This window comes from Gasterosteus aculeatus, chromosome 4, assembly GCF_964276395.1.
Source record: "Gasterosteus aculeatus chromosome 4, fGasAcu3.hap1.1, whole genome shotgun sequence".
NCBI lineage: Eukaryota > Metazoa > Chordata > Actinopteri > Perciformes > Gasterosteidae > Gasterosteus > Gasterosteus aculeatus.
Genome location: NC_135691.1, coordinates 32,314,801 through 32,332,286, shown reverse-complemented (window position 1 = coordinate 32,332,286; position 17,486 = coordinate 32,314,801). Strand labels below are relative to the sequence as shown.

The window sequence follows — 17,486 nt, the reverse complement described above, 5'->3', positions numbered from 1 at the left end:
TTAATAAGCTTTAATAAGCTTCACGATATAGATATACACACATACCTATCTATATACAAATATATATATATATATATATATATAAAGGGCAAAACAAATTGTGTGCAGGTTTGTCTCAAGCAGCATTTCTGTGAACGGATCGGGTCCAGCTTACATCCAGGACATGGTGAAACCCGACAACATCCCGACCCGCACTCTCCGCTCTGCATCTGCAAAACTACTCGTTCCTCCCTCACTGAGAGCAAAACACTCGACTAGATCTCGACTCTTCGCTGTCCTTGCTCCGAAATGGTGGAACGAGCTCTCTGAAGACACCAGGACCGCAGAGAGCCTTCACATCTTCCGCCGCAAACTAAAGACACACCTCTTCAGACTCTACTTCGACTAAAGACTAACAAATTGTAGCACTTAAATTGTACTTGTAACGTCACTCATCTATAGCAAATTGTAAATTGGCTTATTTGAGGAAATTGCACTTTCTTGTTTCTTGTTCTCCTGAGTTTTTACCCTATGGTTGAAATGCACTTATTGTAAGTCGCTTTGGATAAAAGCTAAATGACACGTAATGTAATTTCGGTGAAGGTTGGTAAACTTTTGTGTCTCTTGGCAACTGTGTTCAAGACAGAAAACAACCTTCACTGTAGCGTCATCTCCTCTCATATACATATATATTATTTTTATTACATTTTGATAATATAAAAACAATACAAACTATTCCATAAAAATGCCATTGTAGAAACAACAGTACAAGTATTCCTCAAACACAAACTGAAGATTGATTGTAAGATGATGATTGTTTTGCACGACTTTCTTCTTGAGAAGCGTTCACACCAGCACACGCCGGATCCTGCGCTCGTTCTTGTTCTTGAGGTTAGTCTGGATCATCGCTGCAAAAAACAACCAAAGAGGTTTCAGGATGCTGCTTGACTTTGCTTTGCAAATGTTAAGCAGAACCATGCATTCATCGCCACCTGCACCCCTTTCACCCTCGAATTAACAACCGCTTGTAAACTAGACATAAACCTTGAAAGTCCAGCTTGTAGGAGTAGCGTCCCACTTTGAAGGTCATGCCTTCGTCGGGGTTCTGCGTGAACTTCCTCTCGATCTCGTCACTGGTCACGGAGCATTCGTTCGGAGTGCCGCTCTGCGGGAAGCCGTCACGAGTCACGAGTCCCAAAAAGAAAACGTTCGCGAGGGACGGAGAACTCACCCTGCGCTTGAAGTCGTGCCACGCTCCCCGGTCTCCCTCGAACTGCCACCGGGGCTCCGTGTCCAGGGCGAGATTCTGGAGGGCCGAGGCCACCTGAGGAACTCTGCAAAGCAGACAACGTCCGAAATCTGCGATTCACTCGGGCGGGAAAAAAAACACAAAAAAAGCCCACGTGTGTTTACTTTCTGTCTACCTCGCCCGACAGACGACGGACTCACCCTGCCGGCTGCTGGCGGTACTGCGGTCGGCGTGCGACTTTCCTCTTTCTCTCTGCCGTCACCTGTCGCATTTCTAAACCGCGACGGAAAGGAAAAACGGTGGCCGCACGTGCGCAAAGTACACGAAGCATTCTGGGAAAGCTTAAAGCGAGCGTTCCTCACCTGCGAACTTGATCTCGAAAGTATCGGCACCGATGGCGAAGGTGTACGAGCTCGCCGGGTTGCTCTGGAACTTTTTCTCTATGTCGGAGTTCTTCACCGGACCGGGGACGCCCTTTGGATCCTCCACGGGAAATTAAAAAACAACAACAACGAAAAGCTACATTAGAACATTACCACATTAAAAGAACGGTCAACACGCGTGGTCCCCCGTCTACCTCGTCTCCGTACTTGATCCACCTCCGACCCAGAGTGCAGTACCAGAGCCACACCGTGCGCCCGTCGTCCAAGCGTCTCACCCGAAGGCTCTTTCCCGACACCCTCATCCTGTTGAAGTCGATGCTCACTGCCCTGCACAGAGAGAGAGAGAGGGAGGGAGGGAGGGTGAGGGAGAGAGGGAGCAGGGAGGGGGGCCGCGCACCGTCAAGCGTGGGTTCACGTGCGTCTCTCACCCGTAAGAGGTGTTGAAGATTTTGATGCTCTGGGTGTGCGGCAGCGAGTACTGGGCCTCGAGGATGTGATCATTAGCAACCTCCAACCAGCCGTTTCCGTCGTTGAGCTGCCATTGGAAGCACCGGCCATCGGTGAGCTTTGGCGCTGGTTTGGATAAAAAAAAAAAAAAACAAGAGAAAGAGGAATGATATCGGCTTTTAATTTCCATCGATTAAAAGGTCGAACCGTTGTCCCTCACCAGCAGATGTCGATCGGTCCGAGGAGGACTCTCTTGCAGCCCCGGGGTGGTTCAGCTTACACTGTGACCCGCGGCGACAACCTCCGGTGAGGGCGTACTTGCAGAAGTGCAAGTAAGAGCACCTGTCGCCGTCTTTGCAGCCGCGGCCGTTGTAAAACTTGCAGGGCTTTTTCCCGTGAAGCTGAAATATGGGAGTGTGGAGGATTGCTCCCGTCACCGGCGAGGAATGCACACTTGTGTCATGCATTTTATCGCTGTGGCAGTAAACTCTCATCAGCAGCTGAACATGTGTCAGGTGGGTTTACTGAGCTATTCTCGTGGCTTTAAGGTGTATTTATGAAAAAGATGGCAACCCCCCAACAAACCTGAAAATCAGTTTTTTCATCTGAGCTTCCGTCACTGTCCAACTCTCCACTTTCTCCAGAAGAGTATTCTTCCCCCGAATCTAGAGGAGAACAAATGCATTCAAAACCCCCCACTGGGTGAAAGTGGCCATCCAGTGCAGTCAATCAAAATGTAACTATAAATGGCTAAATGTAAACAAACAAGTGTCAAGCGTTTGATGTAAAGCTGTTTTTACTTGTTTTGTTAAAAGCTACAACGTCTCTGGGGAGAAGGAAGGTGTTAAACAAATTAAACAAATGTCTTTCCCAGTTTGCCCTTAAAAAATATTCAAAGAGCTCTTCTATTTCTAATGCAGTAATGGAGCACTTATAACTAAAGAGATGCTATGTGATGACCTACATTCAGCTGTGACGTCATGTTGACATTTTCTGTAGGGATATTGGTTCAGTGAAAAATAGTAACTAAATAACAAAAATTCCACTAAAAAAAACAAGAATTACCGTATGATATTCGTTATTTTTAGACGCTGTGTAGAAACAGTACCAAATAGAACTTCGAAGAGAGCTCCATAAAAATAAACGAAACTGAAAGTAAAGAAGGTTTTTCATCTACTTTAACTTCAACCGATCCAGAGCTCATACTTGTTTTAACGCATTGTCCCCGATGTGTGAAGTAATCCCATTCGGTTTGGTCCAATAGCAACATATAATAATATTGTAATGTCTCATATAGAAAGATGTTCCATAAGCGAACATAAAGTGACCACATATCGGGTTTTTTGAAAGGGCATAAAAGTGGTGAAGCTTTGAGTAACAAGCCACTGCAGATAATCACCACAAATCATTGATTTTTGAGCGATATGGATAAAAAGTTACTCACCAGAGCAATAAGCCGCCGCCATTGCTTCCGTCTGATCGTTTCGTTTTATAGACACACCGCCACACCCTCACGTTGCTTTCAATCACACCCAGCGAGGCTAAACATACAGCTCAAAGAAGAGTAATGCCATGAAGTAACCAGTGACTACAGATATGGTACATCTGCAAAATCCAGGACCCAGAAATAACTATAACTAACTATCACTAACTAACTATATTTATTATAACTATAATAAATAATTTGTTGGATCAAAGAATATAAAAACGCCCTTTTTGTATAAAAACTGTGAAAAAAAGGAAAAATCCACCGCCAACATAAACTAGAAATACAAGGAAGATGAATAAATCAGAAAGCAATGCTGACCGAGAGTACGGGGCGATAAACATATCTGAAGTAAGTGCACTGGATTCACCTCACGCGCGACACCTCCGCAGCACGAGGGGGCGACAGCGAGCCGATCGGTGTCGTCGGCGACCTCCCAGTTTAAGGGTCACGTTGGGGCTCTGTTGAAAACAAGCGAAGAAGAAGATAGGGCGCTTCTGAAGGAGGAACGAGCAGTCTCTTTCTCACGAAGGGCACTCCACACCGAGGCCAAACCGAAGAACGGGAACTAAGGGAACCATGGAAATCAACGATCACGCGTACACGAGCACCACTTATGACAAATGCAATCCCGTGGACTTCCCATACAAACGTGAGTTCAGTCACCACAAAAACCTCACGTTAATTAAGCGAGCTAACGTACTTTAGCATGGACACCTAGCAAGGGTAGTCCGCGGGGAATGTTCCCAACGAGTACGCTTATTTTAATAACGCGTATTTTTTTCAGTTTGCCTCCAGTGGGGATGTAACGCTAGGTTTTATTTGTTGTCTAAACCCGTCTAAATAAAGTATGAGCAAACAGTGGAGCAACGCAATAAACTTAGTAAATACAATAAAGAGAAAACTCTTATTTTGTAAGAGAATTGGGGGAAATTACAGACATTTGAAGTCACAGCAGGCAAGAAATACACTCCACACAGCACAATTAGCAGTGTTTAAGATTTTTTTTTTCTTGCAGGTTTGCAGTCCATCCCCTCATTTCTAAATCCTTTTTCTCTCTCCCTCTCAGTGAGTGCAGATGAAGTTGAAGAATTTGTGAAGCTGAGGGTTTCAAACAAGTACCTCTTCTCTGGAAGGAAAAATACTTCCATGTGGGCATGGAGGTATGCCAGCGGGTTAAAGAGGGGCATGTTACTGTGTGAATATTGAAAATATGCAATATGCATAGGTGGGAAGTATTCTATTAAGTTCTTCTGCATTGAGATGTGTCTTTGCTTTTTTATACACTGTTTTGATTAAAGTTAAACAAACCAACTTTCTGTCCAATTCACTAATTGCTGTATTAATTGTTTGTACTCTTATGATTTTGTGTGTTATTAAGATGATTATAATTTCAGAGCCATCCTGAAACACATGGGCTTACAGCACAAGATGACCCACAGTCAAGCATCCAAAAAATGGGAAAACATGAAGAAGAGATACAAGGTACAGTAAAAACTGAATAAACAAAACCCACTTAGTTGTACTTTGACAATTATTTGCCCTCTCTCTTCTCCCTCAGGGGTTAAAGAACCCGTCGGATGGAACTAAAGGGTTGCCCGGCGCTTGGCCTTATTTCCATCTGCTGGACGACGCCATGGAGGGTCGGCTGGAAGGCAGCGCCCCCATCTTAAAGGCCTTTCCCGCCTACGCCGATTTCCCTCCCATCTTCAAACCCAAGAAGAGGAAGTTATCCGTGGTGACAAGCCCTCCTGCACCGGAAATCGAGGTTTCCCTGAACGGAGACGGGGACGACGACGACAACGAGACGGTGGATGACGGAAGCCGGGAGATGGAGCGCGCATTGCAAGAGATGGAGCACGGGAGGGACGTGATGGAGGGCGAGAGGCGGATGATGGAGAGGGAGAAGCAGGTGATGGAGAGGGAGAGGCAGGTGGTTGAAAGGGAGCGGCAGGTGCTGCAGAGGGAGAAGGCGGCGCTGGACAGGGAGTTTGCCGCCGTGGACCGAGACAGAGCCTCGCTGGACAGGGAGAGGGCGATTGTGGACAGAGAGAGGGCCGTGATGGAGAGGGAGAGGGCGCTGGTGGAGAAGGACAGAGATGCCGTGAGGAGGGACCGGCTGGCTCTGGAGCGAGAGGGAGCCGGACCGGGCGGACTTTCGGAACCCAAAGAGAGGACTGAGGAGGTCACACAGAACGGCGGCGACGAGAAAGATTCGGTCGTCAAGGACAGGACGGAGCAGTTCATCAACTTGTTTGAAAAACTGATAGAGAATTTTTGATTCGCTGTGGGTTTTCCGGCACACAGCGTTCCCCCGAGGAAAACCAATTTTTCACCTCGGTGGCATCGTACTTCAACCACGAGGCGTCAATGAAAACTTTGAGCCACTCCTAGTTTGGAGAGGTCTTCACAACAACTTTATTCACTTGTGGTTATTCCATACAGAGCACACAATAGCAGGCTATTAGCATTATACTTAACCCAATCCAAAATCAAAATCAACCCCCCCCCCCCCACTCCCAAGAATCAAACAATCATCTTTATTTGATTGACTGGACATTAGAACTTTTTGTATCCGCAACTGTACGGTTTGAAACATCACTTTTTTAAAATTTAATATACCAAATATTCCAGTTCTTGTAAAAAATATTTTCTTAGATTACAGTACAGACTTTACAACAAATGATTGTGTTTAAATGCGTTTTTTATTGCATTATCATCAATTTACCCTCCATTAAGCTCCAGCTTCAATAACTTTGTGCTAGTATACATTTCCAAAAGTGTTTTTTTCAATAATATTAATACTATTATTTTTACAAAACAAACATTTAAACAATATTACTGTTTTTTTTTATTTTTTTCGCCAGTCATGAACAGACATTAAACCGACACATACATGCCATTTGAGGTTTTATATAATAAACGCATTTCTCCAAAATGCCACCCACTGTTTTCGTTTAATCAAGTTGCGGAACGGTTTGGCTTTTGAGCGACTTCTTGCGCGTACGTGTTTGTGTGTCCGTAGGTGTGCTTGCGTTGTGAAGTAGAGCGATGTATTGCCAGAATCTGACTAATTTGTGGATGTTTTTCCAGAGTATAAATCAGTTAACTGATCCGTGTGGTGTAAGCCTGCAGCGTGCGTGGCCGCTTGGAACTGAAATTGAATCGACTGTTTGAGGAGCGGCGGATGTTGCGCGCGTGTGTCAATATGTACAAGCATTTGTGCATGTGGTTGCATTCGAGGGGGTCGGTGTGGTTAAATGAGGTTCCCGATGGGGATCCGGGGCAGGCACACGTAGGCCTGCGGGGTCCTGCTGAGGTTGATGGGGTTGCCGTCCAGACGGATGTCCTCCAGTGCGTTCCTGATGTAGTTGAAATCTTTCAGGTTGCAGAATGTGTCCCCGTGCATCATTTGAATGTTGTTACGCTGCAAGACAAGATAGTGGATGAGATATCATCTCTGAGCAGAGGAGACTTGCTAATGAAAAGGGGGAGATTAGAATGGAGCCTGCAGGGAGTTTTTCCAATTTGTGGCAAGAATTGTCACATAGTAGTCATTTCAGCATACATTTTATGATTGATATGGTAGCAAGGTCTGAAAAAATGGCATGAGATATTTGTATTTGTTAAAAGAAAAAGAGGTTAAAGTCAACTTTAATGTCATACCAACGCAGACACACGGAATGAACTAAAAAAAACACCTCACGCTCATTCTGGATGCCGATGATATGAGAGAAAAGAATGCTCCTTAAACCAGGTTCATATCGGCAATTTCCATGTGTCTCAACAAGAGGGTGGATGCATCCGGAGGACAACGCGTACCTGTAGGTGTAGAGACCTTAGGCTGTCCGGTAGAGGCACAGGGATGTAATCGATGTGGTTGTCCGTTAGGTACAGGTACAGCAGGCCCGTCATGTCCTGGGTACGAGAAGAAAAGATACAAGTCGTCATTCCACCTTTCAGTTGCAAACTGACCCGATCAAACTTGAAGGTAGTCTTGACGATAGAGCGTTTCAAAACTATTTCAAAAGCGTACTTTGAACGCCTCTTGGTGGACGCCCTTGCTGCCGATGTCATTGTGGCTGGCGTCGATCAGACTCATTGTCTCCGGGAGGGCGGGCAGCTGTGAGATGTGGTTCTCTCGAATCACCAGCTCCTCCAGCTCGGGCAGACCCAAAAAGGCCCTCTCGTCGATGGACGTTATCTCGTTGGCGGTCAGGTCGATCCTCTTCAGCTTATCTGGAGAAAAGCAACCAACATGTCCACTTTATATCTGGTCCTCAATACCTCTAATATTTGATTCATGTTCATTCAGACTTACTCATGAAGGCGAAGTCGGACTTGTTGATCTTGGTGATTCGGTTGTAGCGGGCGTAGAAGTGAGTGGTGTCTTTGGGAAGAGGCGGAACACTATCCAGCTTCAAGTCATCGCAGTAGACCGAACCGCCGAGGCATGTGCACAGCAGGCACGTGGGCATACCTGGAAAATGTGGACCAGAACGAAGAGGAGAAGAAGAAGAGGGGGGCGGAATAAAATGGGGGAAATAATGTCTTTGTGAGGGTCCAGGCTTTGCAGACAATGACCCAAACTGGACTCCCCCCATCTCACCACGCTCCCCGTTCCCTTCACTCAGGCCCTTGATGTTAAGTACTGACCTGTCCGGTCAATCACAGGCTCCTCGGGCTTGTCAGGCTCCCCTGAGCTCCCTGACTCTTCCACACCGCCAGCACCCTCCTGAGGGGTTTCTGGTGTCACTGGAAGCAGCCCCTCCTCTTGTTAGAGACAAGATTAGGTGTCAAAGAGACAGGTTAGCTCAGCATGGGAGGCTCTGGCAAACAGCAGCCCGCTGTTTGCCGCAGTGATTAAGTAACAGGAAGTACATTAGCAGTATTAACTCCGCGTTTGTGGCATTTAACTCATGAGTGGAAATTAAATGACGTAAGCTTGATTGCAGAGAACAAAAAACAACTCTTTTTGGCAGATAGCTACCATGTCTTTGGATAACCACAATGGGTGAATGAAGAATGGATGATGAATTTCAATCACGCATCATGGATACATTAAAGTAACTGGATATTGTACTCAAAGGTGGTGGATATTCACTTGTTTTTATTATTCAGTACGTAGGCCAAAAATGATCTTTCAGCCCCTGTACAGCCCGAAGCTTTTCTAGCCCCTGGGAAAAGTTTCATAAAACCATTATGAATTAAAAATCAATTTCAACTTGTTTTGTGACCTGTCAGAAGTTTATAACTGGCAAAGCGAGGGTGATGAGCCAGGTAACAGTTTTTTACCCACAAATCCAGATTAGATACTGACCTTTCTCAGTGTCAGGGACAAGAGTGACCTCAGGGACCTCTTTCTCTCCAGAGCCAGAGACACCTGATGCCCCAGGGGATCCAGAGAACTCTAATTCTCCAGAGGCTCCGAGATCCCCAGAGGCCCCTGAGGTTCCTGAAGCTCCTGAGAACTCTGGAGCACCTGACGCCTCGCTAGGGGTCGGCTCAGAAATGAGGGGCAGCTCCTCCTCTTGTTAGAGCCAATGTGTTGGGGTTAGGAGACACGAAATTAGGGAAGGGTGGAGATGGACAATCGATCAACCCATTAACCAATCAATCACATGCACATGAGACAGTCAGATGAGGTGTGAGCTCAGAAGAACGTTGAACAAAAACGTGATCGACATTTAACTACATTTGAAAAACGCTGCAGTTAAATGGAATTCAAGACAAAATGAACATATAGTAAGACACATAAAGAGATATGGTAGTTGGCACTGTACTAACCTCCAGATAACAATGTTATCCCTGAGTCAGCAGACTCACCAGAGTCCCCAGAAAGCCCAGAGCTTCCGGAGGTCCCTGAGGTCAAGAGATCTCCAGAGAACCCAGAACCAGACTGGTCCCCAGACTCTCCGGAGCCCAGCGGGAATTCAGTGGAAACCCCAGAGCCGAGGTCCCCGGAGGCTCCAGAAATATCCCCGGACCCCGAGAGATCCCCAGATATCAGGATATCCCCAGATACCAAGAATTCCCCAGATCCTCCAGAGCTCACAAGCTCTTCAGAGGCTCCGGAGATCAGGATAATGTCACCGGAACCCCCAGAGCTCACAAGCTCCTCGGAGGCTCCCGAGATCAGGATATTGTCCCCGGAACCCCCAGAGCTCACAAGCTCCTCAGAGGCTCCGGAGATCAGGATAATGTCACCGGAACCCCCAGAGCTCACAAGCTCCTCGGAGGCTCCCGAGATCAGGATAATGTCACCGGAACCCCCAGAGCTCACGAGCTCCTCGGAGGCTCCCGAGATCAGGATAATGTCACCGGAACCCCCAGAGCTCACGAGCTCCTCGGAGGCTCCCGAGATCAGCATATTGTCACCGGAACCCCCAGAGCTCACGAGCTCCTCGGAGGCTCCCGAGATCAGGATAATGTCACCGGAACCCCCAGAGCTCACAAGCTCCTCGGAGGCTCCCGAGATCAGGATATTGTCACCGGAACCCCCAGAGCCACTGGAGACCAGCAGGTCCCCTGAGCCTCCTGACCCAGAAGCCCCAGAAGTCCCAGAAGCCCCCGAGGTTCCGGACCCTACGGAGCCCCCAAAATCACCGGGCACGGGAAGGATGTCAATGGGCGTCAGATGCAGCTCCACCTCTTGTTAGAGACAAGATTAGGTATTAATAAACAGACAGATGAAATGGACCATTAATGACGATGGGGTTAAGCAGTCAAATGGAGACAAATGGACACAGTCATTGAAAAGTACACATTTAACCGTTAACAGCTAGTTAAATGGAACACGTGCACATGGAAAAGGTGACTGCTGAAGACGCAGACGACACGTTTAGAAAGTAGATTAGTCTATCTTTGTTTCGGCCGGTTCTCTGCGGAGGCGCATGTCCCTCTCCTGAACCCGGGGAGAACGCGAGGGACTCAAAGGTTATGGGTGTGTGCTGTTTCAGACCTTTCTGTGTGTTTGGGCCCATGAGATCCCCGGATCCCCCTGAACCCTGAGGGATGAGCCGGGGGGTTATAGGCAACTCCTGCTCCTCTTCCTCCTCTTCTACTTGTTCTTCATATGGGGCCTCGGGCACAGGGTAGTGATAGTCAGGTGGGGGCAGTGTTCCAATCTCTATCTGAGGAAAGGACGGCAGCAGTGAGTCAAAATGCAGAAAAGTGATCATTGATGTCTATTATAATCGTAGATGATACACAGGCCAATACCTTTTAGGTGGTTAGTAAAATACAAATAACCTGGTATAATTTGGAACTGTATAATGTAATTATAATATAAATGGAAATGATGAAAGCAAGCTCTTCCTTTACCTCCCTAAATTCAGAAACAATCAAAGAGATTAATAAAACATTTAACGACTCGAGAAGTCTGCCGAACTGAGTCGATCTGATCTGAGGTGACACAGTCCAACTGATGCATCACTTTATTACTTTATCACAGAACAAAAAACAACAACCACGTTGGAACCACTAGGTGGCAGCAAAGTGTACAGATTCACATGCAACTTCCAGGAAAGACCATAGTGGACATTTTATAACGGATTAACCTAATTTTGGTTGCCATCAACCATTAGCACTCTCAGACCGTACATTCGTAAATGAGAAAAAAACCCTCAGTTATTATGCAATTTAATTTGACACAGGTAAAGTTACCTATTTTCAGACTTTGTATCGATTCAGTCTGAACTTCTTGTTTGTATGTGGTATTAGGTTTTTCATTTATTTAAGAAAATGTCAAATAATGTGAAAAGGGAATTCTACATGTAATCCCAAACTGGGTGTAGTCAGGTAGGTTCATTGCACAACTGTAAAGGCCCGCTTTATCTCATTTCAAAATATAGAATTACTTACTATATATTACTATAAACAAAGCTAAGCAGCATTTACTTTTTTAACGTTAAGCAACAATTGAAAGGGAAGCCCTGCTAAAAGCAATAATCCCCTGTGGTTTCTTCATTAAAAGCTACAGGCATATCCATCTATAATGCCGCAGCCTCGGCAGTCGCTCTCTGATGTTCGATCCAACCTGCAGTTCTGTGGTTTTCCATGCGAGGGCAATGAGCCCCTACGCACCGCCACAGGTAACACCTGACACTCTCTCGCACAGCAACGGGGCTGACTTAACCCTGCAAAGAGGGAATGGTCCATGTGGAACCAAGACACTCATGGTAGCTGCACAAATCCATATTTTAGTCTTCTCAGCTACTTGCCACCACGGCAGTCAGACTTCATTAAGGACAGGCTTTGTATTAAGAGATATCACTGCAACGTGTCTTCATGACACCAGCGTCATGACCCACTGAGACCAGTGATTTCATTACAGAGGTGCAGAGAGCGGGAGGAAGCGAAACACAGTCGCCCCTGTTTCAGGGAGCAGCCTGTGACCTGTCGAAGGTCAGAAGTCGCAGTTGATCTGATAAGGAACCAAAGAGGGAATGGTCCTTGTGGAACCAAGACACTCATGGTAGCTGCACAAATCCATATTTTAGTCTTCTCAGCTACTTGCGACCACAGCAGTCAGACGTGAGTAAGACAGCAGGTATCAAAACTCATACGTCCTTACTATAAATCAGGTCAAACAACGTGCTGCCATTAAGTGATCGGTACCAACACAGCTTAAGAAAGGCAAAGAAGGGACGCCCAGTCACATTTTAAAGCTTGGCAGAGACACAGTTTGAGATACAACAAGGTAGGCCTTTGAAAAGTGTTGTCCAGAGTTTGCTCGGTGCAGCTCTCCCCTTCATTTACCCCCTTCCCCCCAAAGCAAACATATACACCCGAGGGGGAAAGAAGAGACGAAAAGCTAACTAACTAAAAATACTCAAAAAAAAAAGCTTTGGAAAAAGCATTGCTAACACAGAATGCACAGGCGTTGGGATGGTGGCGCGTGTCAATCAGTAGCTGCATTCAGCGCGGTAACGTTTCGGACATCATCCCCCCCGCTGAAGTTCGCCAGCTGCTTCCTTTCGAGCAAAGAAAATGACAAGATGATCCCGTGTGTGAAGGCACGAGCACAGATACTCGGCCACAGCAGGGCCTGATTCCAATGGAAAGCCACGTGCTGCATTTTGAGTCACATTTCTTGAGCTCTCCTGTCTCTCGCTTTCTCGCCAAGTTACAGGTGGAGATTGATGACACTCAAATCTGTAAATGAAATCTGATCGCTGGCTGCAGGAACTTACTACAGTTTTTCTATATTCTTAATTTAACCTTTATTTATATAACGTCATCTACTTAATCCAATTGAGATTTATGATCTCTTTTAAATGGGAGTCCTGGCAAACACAAAGAAAACATCATTATTTAAACAGATTAAACAAACGTCAGCTTTAAAAGTGCTGGCATGCAAGTTTTGGACGGACCACGGCCAGCTGTTTCCCCTCCTCCCCCGATTCTGGGCTTCATGCTAAACTAATTTAACTGTAGCTTCATATTTAACGCATAGAGGAGTGGTCAAAATGATCCCTGTATTATTCAATACAAGCAGACAAGATTTTGATATTGATGCATGGGGGTGAAACTTGGATATTGCATTTATTAAGTATTTTGTGGAGCAAGTACTGAAGGTGGCTAACAAGACCTTCCATACACAGTAGTCCACCACAGCCGCATTACGAAGAGCAGGTTCAGAAATGACCTAAAAACCTTTGAACTGGTTCCAGACCACCGACTGGATGTCGCGTTGGAACTAAGAAGACTAAATGAATCTAGACTTGGTGAATGCAGCGGACGGAAGGCAATTCGCTTGGAAAACACGGTAGAAAGAGACGAGCCCTGAGGAGAGAGAAGAGAAACACAAACAGAGGGCTGGATGTGTGCGTGGAGGTCACCCTCGCTTCATTTCTCCCCTGACATCCGATGTGTGTGAATGAAAGCCACATAATCCCCACCCTTCTTGAGCAGACGGTCTGGTGAGCGGCCCCTTTCCCCTTAAACGGTAGAAAACAGAACAACAGGACAGATCCTCGCAATACGCCATTTTGCCAGGCTTATTCAGTGTGAAAAACAAGATGGGAAAGTTTCTTCCCCCTCAAACCGCTCCCACAGACTCCCATTAAATCTTGTGAATTTTGCTGCGTCATATCCAGGCTCGTTAAACAGGGAGAAATTATCAAAGCCACAACTTTCCCACACTGAGCACTTAACAGAACCTAATTGTCTTAAATATAAGCAGAAGGCTGCAGGCTGCAACAATTCACCGCTTTGTGTTGTTTGTTCTGCAGCATCTTGTCAGATGTGCTAACTCTGGATTGCGGTGTTGGTTTTAGATAAGAGCAGCGGCGGGAGTGCGATCCACATCAGGTCTGAGTTAAATCCCTGGCTCAGAAGAAGCCTGTTGAAAATCCGCCAACATTGACATGCCGTGGCCAAATTTCCGTGCAACGGAGCGGTATAAACGGGAACATGAATTTGGCTAAATTCTGCCACATAACACTCGACTTGAGCTGATTTAAAGGGAAGGTCTGGATGCCATCATCCAGCCGCTGGCCCTTCCTGCCAACGTTCTCCACTCATCTGGTGCCATGGAGCCGCAACATCCCAGATCCGTTCCGGCCTTTGTTGGATCTCGCACCCGCTCTCTCTTTCTGCCATTTCTACACTGCGGTCAGTCAAATGAAAAAGGCAATAGAATACATCTTTACAAAATGAGTTTATCTATGTATTTATATCTATATTGGAAAAGAAATTAAAAATGAAACCTCAATTATTTTATCAAAATGAAAATACATCCGTCATATTTCTATATGTTTGATTCCATGTATGAAAAATACTCCAGATGCAGAAGGAATAAGCGTGAGGAAACTCCATCATCACCTAAACGGTGGCCCGCAAATGTAAATATCAGCTAAATATTCTGGGCACAATTGTGCAAAAAGCTGGAGAGCAGAATGTCCACCATGGACAAAATTGTGGTATCAGCAGGACGCTTGTCTGCTTTATATGACCTCGGTCCGAAACCAGCTCCAAAAAAACACCTTAAAGAAGTGAACTGATGGAAATAAATGTTGCATTAGTAAGTTACAGGGATCCCCTTTGTAATGACCATTCATAGATGTGCAGTCAAAGGCAGGGGACAAACACTTTCTCTCGACCAAGACGGTTGCTTACCTGAGGATCATCAATTGTAAGCCCATCTTCATACTCATAGGTCTCCAAATTTAAGTTGTCTAGATCCACATCATAGTTGTCGTATGCGTCCACCTGTCGGGAAAATCTGGGACCAGCCACCACTGCTTTGAGGACAAAGAGTCCGAACACGAGCCGCACAAGCATCCTCATACTGTTGTCCACCTGGACACGGAGAGAGACACAGGAAAATCAAATGTTTAGGTCTGTGGAGGCTGCACAGGGCATCATGTGACCCATGCAACTAACAACACATGATGACGGTGGAAAAGGAACAAGCGGGCAGAAATGGACCTTCTTAGACATGCATGCTGTACCACTGCGTTAACCCGACTAAGGACAGAAGCACAGCGGGTACAAATAAGGACAGGCTTTGTATTAAGAGATATCACTGCATTGTGTCTTCGTGACACCAGCGTCATGACCCACTGAGACCAGAGATTTCATTACAGAGGTGCAGAGAGCGGGAGGAAGCGAAACACGGTCGCCCCTGTTTCAGGGAGCAGCCATCTTGGCTCAAATCAGAGCTCGTCTGTGACGTGTCAAAGGTCAGAAGTCGCGGTTGATCTGATAAGGAACCATGCAAACGTCGTCATCAAAGGGCAGTGCCTGACACTTCTATGCATGACGTAGTTCTCTGTCATCTATGTTCACAAGGATTTTGGCCTTTCCCACAATCTCTTTGGAATTCAGTATCTGGCAGTTATTTAACAATAGTGTACGTTTTGAGTGTGTAACAGTTTAGAGGAGAAGGGATTTTAGGTTGATTCATTTCAAATTTAAAATCCTGTTTCTACTTGAAGAAAAATAGTATGTATGTTCCCACTTCTTAGGGGCAGATCCACCATTCTTTGTTGTGACCCAGATACCGGCTGTTCATTATGTTAGCAAGTTTAAAAAATGGTTAGATTAGCATATGTTAATTACCGCATATTAAGATGTCATCACAGACTTCAGCTGTAGCAGTAAATCATCTGCAAGTGGAGGCATTTGAAAGCACAAGTGATACAAGGTGTAGCCACACTGGCAGGCCGGAGATGGATGATGTGAAAACCAGGAAAAGGATAAGAGAGAGTTAAAGAGAGTCCTGCAGGCCGGGGCAGAGAAACGGAGAGCGAGGGAAGAAGGGTAAAAAAAAGAGAGGGAAAGAGAGCGAGAGAGAGATACGTGGATGCAAGATGTTGGCCCTCAGGGTAAGATGGAGAGAATGAGTGAGAGAGAGAGAGAGAGAGGGAGAGGGAGAGGGAGAGAGAGGGAGAGAGAGAGAGAGAGGGAGAGGGAGAGGGAGAGGGAGAGGGAGGTTTCTCGACCCCTCGGCCTTTACAGAGGGCCTTTATGAGGCCCGGTCGCTGCTTGTCTCGGCACTCAGACTCCAAATTCCACCGAGGTTTGTGGACAGGATGGCAGTGAGTTACTGCTGCAAAGCTTCATTCAGCAGTGAAGGTCCTCAAAGATACACACACACACACAGACACACGCACACTCCCACCCACACACACACACAGACACATTCTAGCACACACTCGGAAAGACACATCCTCTCACAGATGCACACTCTGTCTCCACACACCCATCATTCAGAGAGAACAAATTGAGAAACCTCTGCTGCTATTTGTGGATGAGGACAGATATGAAACAAAAAGAACAACACATTCACAGGTTATTCATGTCCTGAATCAAATCTGTGTTGACATCAGAGGGAGAGACGAATTAGGAAGAATCAACCTGAGACATTCAACATGAAAACCCTGTTGAGAAAAGGTGAGCAGACTGGTGAGCAACCTTCTGTCACGAGGCGATGAAATCCAGCATGTTACGCTGAAAGAGGGACTATACTATAGACAGAGGTGTGCTTATACAGGCCATCACAGTGTACAGTGTGTGGACCTGTGCATGAGGCTAGCCTCCTGACTGCCTCCGTGTTATGCTTGGCTTTGCGTTGGGCATTCCTGATAGCCAGAAAACTTGACGGGTGTCCCTTTACTACATGTTGCACTAACAGACAAATATTTTTGTTTGAAAAGCCTCAATCGAAGAAGTGACAGAAACGTACGTAATCAATGAAAGTACACAATGAACACAATTTAGAATACAATTTTACAATGCAATATTTTAGCAAAATCAGAGTTCCAAAAAAGTTAGAGTCAATAAATCTGTTGAAGTCTGCTTGACGAGAATGAATCGAAAGAAATGAGGGTTGCAAAATAAGTTGGCAGCACCAACGCTGTCCAGATTAATCACGAGGAAAAAATACCCACACCTGTCGAACACTCCGCACACACCTGAATCGCGTGTACCGACGCTTAAAAAACGACGAGCCATCGTATCACAACCACCGAGATAATGGGGAAAGGACACCAAGCACGTCCACATTTCAGTCACCAAAGCAAATCCCCGAGTGGAAATAGAGCTGCCGCACCGCCAACCAATTGGTCAAGCGGCTGCTGAAAGGCGTTTTTTTGTATCGGAGGGGCCAGCGGCGCCTAATCCCCCCCCCGCACCACAGAGCCGTCGAGGCGGCATGAAGATAGCACCAAGAGCGCTTACCTCTGTCTCCTGCTTTCCCGAATGGCCCCTGCAGCCGTGATGGAGATGCTGAGGGCTTCGGGACTTGGCCAATGGTGAGAGGTCGCGCAGGGTGCCTTGCTGGGAGAGGGGAGGGCGCGTGTGTGAGGTGTGTGAAAGGACTGTGTGCGTTAGTGTGTGTGTGTATGTGTTTGCGTGTGTGTGTGTGTGTGTGTGTTGGTCTGTGCGCTTGGGCCAGTCCCCGAGTGCCCTGCCGCTTATGTGTGAAGGTAGGAAC

At 46.3% G+C, this 17,486-nt stretch overlaps 3 protein-coding genes across 7 annotated transcripts; 1 reads left to right on the top strand and 2 right to left on the bottom strand.

Moving 5' to 3' along the window:
* Nucleotides 1–651: 651 nt before the first annotated feature.
* Nucleotides 652–3,929, bottom strand: LOC120817668 (uncharacterized). Of its 3 annotated transcripts, none has more exons than XM_040174103.2 (10): nt 3,503–3,929; nt 2,644–2,723; nt 2,279–2,459; nt 2,040–2,184; nt 1,806–1,938; nt 1,591–1,711; nt 1,429–1,501; nt 1,211–1,313; nt 1,024–1,144; nt 652–887 (listed from the first exon to the last, which is right to left on the bottom strand). In XM_040174103.2, the coding sequence occupies exons 1-10, from the start codon at nt 3,522–3,524 to the stop codon at nt 826–828; spliced, it is 1,041 nt and encodes a 346-aa protein (XP_040030037.2). In that variant the 5' UTR covers nt 3,525–3,929; the 3' UTR covers nt 652–825. The 3 variants fall into 3 exon arrangements, with proteins under 3 accessions (XP_040030037.2, XP_040030038.2, XP_040030039.2); XM_040174104.2 differs by having other exon boundaries at nt 2,279–2,532; nt 3,503–3,641; XM_040174105.2 differs by lacking the exon at nt 1,024–1,144 and having other exon boundaries at nt 3,503–3,926.
* Nucleotides 3,930–3,934: 5 nt separating this feature from the next.
* LOC120818115 (uncharacterized) lies at nt 3,935–6,487 on the top strand. 3 transcript variants are annotated; one of them, XM_040174893.2, is made up of 4 exons: nt 3,935–4,196; nt 4,614–4,707; nt 4,942–5,029; nt 5,106–6,487. In XM_040174893.2, exons 1-4 carry the CDS (start codon nt 4,124–4,126, stop codon nt 5,823–5,825), a joined length of 975 nt encoding a protein of 324 aa, XP_040030827.2. In that variant the 5' UTR covers nt 3,935–4,123; the 3' UTR covers nt 5,826–6,487. The 3 variants fall into 3 exon arrangements, with proteins under 3 accessions (XP_040030827.2, XP_040030829.2, XP_040030828.2); XM_040174895.2 differs by having other exon boundaries at nt 4,006–4,196; nt 4,926–5,029; XM_040174894.2 differs by having other exon boundaries at nt 4,008–4,196; nt 4,614–4,772.
* epyc (epiphycan) lies at nt 5,939–17,486 on the bottom strand. The gene is made up of 10 exons (XM_040174892.2): nt 17,231–17,486; nt 14,666–14,848; nt 10,506–10,677; nt 9,332–10,195; nt 8,865–9,074; nt 8,201–8,317; nt 7,866–8,024; nt 7,581–7,783; nt 7,367–7,462; nt 5,939–6,971 (listed from the first exon to the last, which is right to left on the bottom strand). Exons 2-10 carry the CDS (start codon nt 14,834–14,836, stop codon nt 6,801–6,803), a joined length of 2,163 nt encoding a protein of 720 aa, XP_040030826.2. The 5' UTR covers nt 14,837–14,848; nt 17,231–17,486; the 3' UTR covers nt 5,939–6,800.

Bases quoted from the DNA above. Each gene is read 5' to 3' on its own strand.
- LOC120817668 (XM_040174103.2), bottom strand. From the start codon at position 3,524: ATGGCGGCGGCTTATTGCTCTG. The intron at 1,939-2,039 runs GTGAGAGACGCA...CTCTCTGTGCAG, and splicing joins ATCTTCAACACCTCTTACGG to GGCAGTGAGCATCGACTTCA. The intron at 1,145-1,210 runs GTGAGTTCTCCG...GGCTTCCCGCAG, and splicing joins GGCACGACTTCAAGCGCAGG to AGCGGCACTCCGAACGAATG.
- epyc (XM_040174892.2), bottom strand. From the start codon at position 14,836: ATGAGGATGCTTGTGCGGCTCGTGTTCGGACTCTTTGTCCTCAAAGCA. The intron at 10,678-14,665 runs GTAAGCAACCGT...TCCTTTCCTCAG, and splicing joins TTACAATTGATGATCCTCAG to ATAGAGATTGGAACACTGCC. The intron at 7,463-7,580 runs GTACGCTTTTGA...TCTCGTACCCAG, and splicing joins TCCACCAAGAGGCGTTCAAA to GACATGACGGGCCTGCTGTA.
- LOC120818115 (XM_040174893.2), top strand. From the start codon at position 4,124: ATGGAAATCAACGATCACGCGTACACGAGCACCACTTATGACAAATGC. The intron at 4,197-4,613 runs GTGAGTTCAGTC...TCTCCCTCTCAG, and splicing joins CGTGGACTTCCCATACAAAC to TGAGTGCAGATGAAGTTGAA. The intron at 5,030-5,105 runs GTACAGTAAAAA...CTTCTCCCTCAG, and splicing joins ACATGAAGAAGAGATACAAG to GGGTTAAAGAACCCGTCGGA.